The sequence below is a fragment of the Olea europaea genome, chromosome 12 (assembly GCF_002742605.1).
Source record: "Olea europaea var. sylvestris chromosome 12, O_europaea_v1, whole genome shotgun sequence".
Lineage (NCBI taxonomy): Eukaryota > Viridiplantae > Streptophyta > Magnoliopsida > Lamiales > Oleaceae > Olea > Olea europaea.
Genome location: NC_036248.1, coordinates 25,773,270 through 25,778,466, shown reverse-complemented (window position 1 = coordinate 25,778,466; position 5,197 = coordinate 25,773,270). Strand labels below are relative to the sequence as shown.

Genomic DNA, 5,197 nt, shown 5'->3' with positions numbered 1-5,197 from the left:
AATGGAGTTTGGGCCGTTTCGGCCCAGAATTTGCCCCCTGTGCACCATACAATTCATCAAGCACCACTTTTTTTGTTTTACTCTTTCTATGCAAGAATTGAGCTCCCACGTGCGCACCATATAAAATATTTTCAATTTATGCACTTTGATTCCTCAATTTTAATCTTCATTAGTTTTAACTTTTTCTATGTCTTCTTGCTCCCCTAGCTTTCAATTCCATCTAATTGAATCAGCACCTTTTCCAGTCATTGACATTGGGTTTGAATCAATTATTGACACTTTGCAATTTAGTCCCCAAGCTTTGGATTCAGTTCCTTTTAGCCAAAATTTTGATCCTTTTGTCGGCTTTTATAATTTTTCATTTGTTTAGGCTATTCTGCACTGTTAAGTGGCACGGTCATCTTCTCATTGGAGTAGTCACCTCTCCAATAAGCTTTCAGTCGTTGTCCATTTACTTTAAACCTTCTCTATTGATCTTGAGACACCACCTCTACAACACTATGTGGAGACACGGCTACTATTGTGAAGGGACTTAACCACTTAGACTTTAACTTTCCCGAGAAGAGTTTGAGGCATGAATTGAACATCAACACTTACTGACCAACCTGAAACTCATTTTCCCTTATATGCCTGTCATGTCATCTTTTAGTCTTTTCCTTATAAATCTTTGCATCCTCATACGAATCCAAACGAAACTCCTCTAGCATATGAAGTTGTAGAACCCTCTTCTCTTCTGTTGCCCTCATGTTGAAATTGAGCATGTGTGTCGCCCAATATGCTTTATGTTCTAGCTCAACAGGCAGATGACAGGCCTTTCCGAATACCGGCCTATATGGAGAGATGCACATTAGAGTTTTAAATGTTGTTCTATATGACCAAAATGCATCATCTAATTTCTTAGCCCAGTCTTTATGTGATGCATTGACCATAACTTTGAAAATCATTTTTAACTCCTTGTTGGAGATTTCCACTTGCCCACTAGTCTGAGAATGGTATGGAGTCGAGATACGGTGTTTCACTCCATATTTGGCTAATAGCAAAGCAAATAGGCAGTTACAAAAATACTTCACATCATCACTAATAATTGTCCTTGGGGTTTCATATCTTATGAAATTGTTTTTCAGGAATTAAATCACCACACGGCTGTCGTTAGTTGGCAAAGCCATAGCCTCAACCCGTTTGGACATGTACTCCACTGCTACCAGTATGTATTATTGACCATAGGATGGAGAGAATGGTCCCATGATGTCAATGTCCCAAATGTCGAATATTTTCAACCTCCAAAATGCTGTTTAAAGGCATCTCATTCTTTTTTGAGATGTTTCCAATCCTCTGGCACTTGTCACAATTTTTCAGCATATGATGTGCTTCCCTGAACAGTGTAGGCCAATAAAACCTTATTGTAGTACCTTTGTCAGTGTCTTGAATGTTACGAAGTGACCTCCATATGGTACAGAGTGCCATGATTCCAACACTTGATGTTGTTCTACTTCGGGCACAAAACGACGTATGATCTGATCTGGACCCCTTCTGTAAAGAATTGAATCATCCCAAAAGTAGTGTTTTAAGTCACTAAAGAACTTCTTCATCTGATGACTCGAGTAGTTCGGTGGGATGATAGAACAGGTAAAAATAATTGACGTAGTTGGCATACCATGGTGTGGTGATAATCTGGAAAAACATTTGATCCAGAAAAACTCCATTGATCTTCTCTGTAGGGTTTGACTCATGTGATTTAAGGTGAGAGAGGCCTTCTTATCTCTGATCTCCAAATCAAACCCTTGTAATAGGAGTATCCATCGAATACTTCTCAGCTTCGCAATTTGTCAACTGCAAATATGATTTGAATTTGTGAACTACGAACACTACTGCCAAAAGCTTTTTCTCTATAGTCGCATAATTCATTTGAGCTTCATCTAAAGTCTTACTTGCATAGTGAATAACATAAGAAATTTTCTCCTTGCGTTGACCTAACACTGTCCCCACTACATGATCACTAGAATCATACATAAGTTCAAATGGATAATCCCAGTTTGGAGAAGCCAACACTGGAACAGAAACTAATTTTTCCTTTAAGGTGTTGAAAGCAGTCAAACACTCCTCAACAAAGTGAAATAGAGCACTTTTTTCCAATAAATTGCATAATGGCTTCGAGAGTTTGGAATAGTCTTTGATGAAGCGACGGTGGAACCCGGTGTGACCTAAGAAACTTCCAACTCCCTTCATTATTGTCGATGGTGGTAGTTTTTCAATGACTTGTATTTTAGCTTTATTTACCTCAATACCTCGTACTGATATCAAATGCCTTAACACAATCTCTTCCTGAACTATGAAATGACATTTTTCCCAATTTGATATAAGGTTTATGTCTTCACGCCGTTGTAACAATTTTCCCAAATGTTTAAGGCACTCCTTAAATGACCTTCCAAAGACTAAGAAGTCATCTATAAACACTTCAATGATATTTCCCACCATGTTCGAGAAAATGACATCATACAGCTCTAAAAGGTGGCTGGAGCATTGGGCATCCTTGTATGATCAAAAGTATTATAAGGGCATGTGAATATTGTCTTCTTTTGATCATTTGGCACTATAGGAATTTAGTTGTACCTCGAATAAGCATCTAAAAAGTAGTAGTAAGTATTTCTAGCGAGTCTCTGATCAATGAAAGGAAGGAGGAAGTGATCTTTCCTCGTGTCATTGTTAAGTTTGTGATAATTAATGCAAACTCTCCAACCCGTAACTGTGCGTGTAGGAATGAGTTGATACTCAACTGAAGCTTTGTAATCATCTTCCATCAGTATCTTCTGCATGCAAAGAGAAGGGCTGATCCCTTTTATATCCAATATAGTCCATTTTATAGCTGTTTTGTGCTCCTGAAGTACCATCGACAACTGATCCCTTTTGATTCTATAAGAGTATTAAAGATAATTACTAGAAGTGAATTCTTTTCCCCCAAGTATGCAGAGTGAAGATAAGTGGACGGCTGTTTGAGTTCAAGAGTTGGAACTTACTGGATAGATAGTAAAGTTGTTGTGGGTCCTTCATCGAGCTCTAAATGTGGTTGCTTGAAAAGTGGTGGTACGTTCTTTTGCTTTCTCCTTTCTGATAGTAGATCCTGAGAATGAATTGAACAAACCTCAAGCGGATCCTCAGGGTGATCAAGTATGAATGTCTCTAACACTATTTCTTTTATTATATCAATCTACGTGCAAGAATCCAATTAGCTCTGGAATTTGAAAGCTTTGAACATGCTGATTGTCAGTTCATCTTCATTTAACCTCAATATTAGTTGACCCTTTTGTACATCTATTAGAGCCTTTCCTGTAGCAAAAAAGGGCTACTCAATACGAAAGGGACGTCCCTATCTTTCTCCATATCTAGAATAATAAAGTCTATTGGGCCTTTACTAAAATGTCTTCACAAATACCTTGAAGGTGCCGGATTGACCCGTCAGCCAACTGCAGTGAAATTGTAGTCAATTTTGCTTTCCCAAACCTAGCTTCCTGAAAAGAGAAAGACATTAAATTAATGCTAGCTCTTAAATCACACAATGCTTTATCTATACATAAATTACTAATGTTACAAGGATTAGAAAAACTCCTTGGGACTTTTAACTTCAGTGGTAATTTATGTTGCAAAGTTGTGCTGCACTCTTCAGTTAGTATGATCGTTTCATTGTCCTCTAGCTTTCTCTTACTTGATAGAAAGTCTTTCATAAACTTGTTGTAGTTGGACATTGAGCTAAAGCTTCAATGAATGATATTTTAATGTGCAGTTTTTTAAAAACATCCAAATTTTTTTGGAATTGCTTATCAAGCTTGTGTTTTAGCAATTTATGTAGGAATGAGATCGGAGGCACATATGCTTTGATAGGAGCAGTTGCCTTCACCCGTGGACTATTCGATGACTCAACTTAAATTTCCTCTATGGCTTTGTCTGATTGATCCACTTGCTCCTCACCCATGGTAGGTACTTTTTCTATGACTGATGTTGGCTGCTTTACACCTATTTCTCGTAATTGGATGCCAATATATATAGTGATTGCTTTGAGTTGCTCTTTAGGATTTATCTCAGCAACGCTAGATAACATCTCTTGAGCTCTACTTGATAGTGCGGCTACCATTTGTCCCATATGTTGTTCCAAGTTCTTTATCGAGGCCTGTTGATTCTGAAAGTTGATCTCAGTCTTAGTAATGTACTGAGCTAGCAAATCTTCCAACGATGGGTTTCTCTTTTGCTGCTACTGTTGTTGTTGGAACCCTGGGGTTTAATCAGATTGTTTCCTCCCTATCCTTGTACCTGATTGTTAGACCATGAAAAGTTTGGAGAGTTCCTCCACCTTGGATTACATGTGTTGGAGTAAGGATTATTCTGTTGTCTTTGAAAGTTCTGTGTATAGCTAACTTCTTCAGGTTGATTTACATGTGTAGACGCTAAAGTGTAGCGTGTAGTAATATGATCCACTCCACAACCTTCACAAACTGGTGGCGATCGATGTTTCATGTTAATTGACTGAGATAGATTGTCTATTTTCATAGTAAAAACTTCCATTTGCAAAGCCATTGCTGTCATTGCATCCACATTGTGTATCCCTGCTGTTTTTCTTGGAGCTTTCCTATCAGTTGGGCACATCGACTTGTTTTTATCTATTTTTTCATACAAATCATAGGCCTCATCGACATCAAGTTTCATTACCGATCCTCTTGCTGAAGCGTTTATCATATTCCTAAACTCTTGTTGTAGACCGTAGTAGAAAAGAAACTATTGAGCCTACTTAGGAATGTCAAAGCTAGGGCATTTCCTAAACAAACTTAGGATAGCTCTCAAAATCTTTCTGCTTGAAAGTGTGGACTTTATTCCTAATTTGGTGAACTCAAGAGGATGGAAAGAATTTCATGGTGAACTTTTTAACCATGTCACTCCATGATTGGATGCTCCTTGGAGGTAACCAAAGTAACCACTTTGCGACGTCCTTCAAGGTATAAGGGAATAATCGCGTTCGAAATGCCTATGCTGATATTCCTTCGTGACTGATCACCTCATATAACATGAGAAACATTGAAATATGTTCATGAGGATTCTCTATGGCTTTTCAAAAGAACTTGATGTCATGGTGATTTTGAAACAGATTAATGACATTTGATCTGAGGTAGAAATTAGGTTGTCTGAAGGGAGAATATACCACAACGGGTTG

At 38.0% G+C, this 5,197-nt stretch overlaps 2 protein-coding genes across 2 annotated transcripts; both read right to left on the bottom strand.

Annotated features, from left to right (window-relative positions):
* Positions 1 to 638: 638 nt before the first annotated feature.
* LOC111406835 lies at positions 639 to 1,464 on the bottom strand. Its single transcript, XM_023036203.1, has 2 exons — positions 1,410 to 1,464; positions 639 to 1,030 (listed from the first exon to the last, which is right to left on the bottom strand). Exons 1-2 carry the CDS (start codon positions 1,462 to 1,464, stop codon positions 639 to 641), a joined length of 447 nt encoding a protein of 148 aa, XP_022891971.1.
* A 108-nt stretch (positions 1,465 to 1,572) lies between these two features.
* Positions 1,573 to 4,695, bottom strand: LOC111406834. Its single transcript, XM_023036202.1, has 8 exons — positions 4,303 to 4,695; positions 3,977 to 4,171; positions 3,431 to 3,506; positions 3,308 to 3,324; positions 3,015 to 3,205; positions 2,611 to 2,910; positions 1,780 to 2,512; positions 1,573 to 1,671 (listed from the first exon to the last, which is right to left on the bottom strand). The coding sequence occupies exons 1-8, from the start codon at positions 4,693 to 4,695 to the stop codon at positions 1,573 to 1,575; spliced, it is 2,004 nt and encodes a 667-aa protein (XP_022891970.1).
* Positions 4,696 to 5,197: the final 502 nt, after the last annotated feature.

Bases quoted from the DNA above. Each gene is read 5' to 3' on its own strand.
- LOC111406835 (XM_023036203.1), bottom strand. From the start codon at position 1,464: ATGGCACTCTGTACCATATGGAGGTCACTTCGTAACATTCAAGACACT. The intron at 1,031-1,409 runs GTACTACAATAA...CTTTGCTATTAG, and splicing joins CATTCAAGACACTGACAAAG to CCAAATATGGAGTGAAACAC.
- LOC111406834 (XM_023036202.1), bottom strand. From the start codon at position 4,695: ATGAAACTTGATGTCGATGAGGCCTATGATTTGTATGAAAAAATAGAT. The intron at 4,172-4,302 runs GTACAAGGATAG...ATCAACTTTCAG, and splicing joins TTTCATGGTCTAACAATCAG to AATCAACAGGCCTCGATAAA. The intron at 2,513-2,610 runs GTACAACTAAAT...CCAATGCTCCAG, and splicing joins TTTTTAGATGCTTATTCGAG to CCACCTTTTAGAGCTGTATG.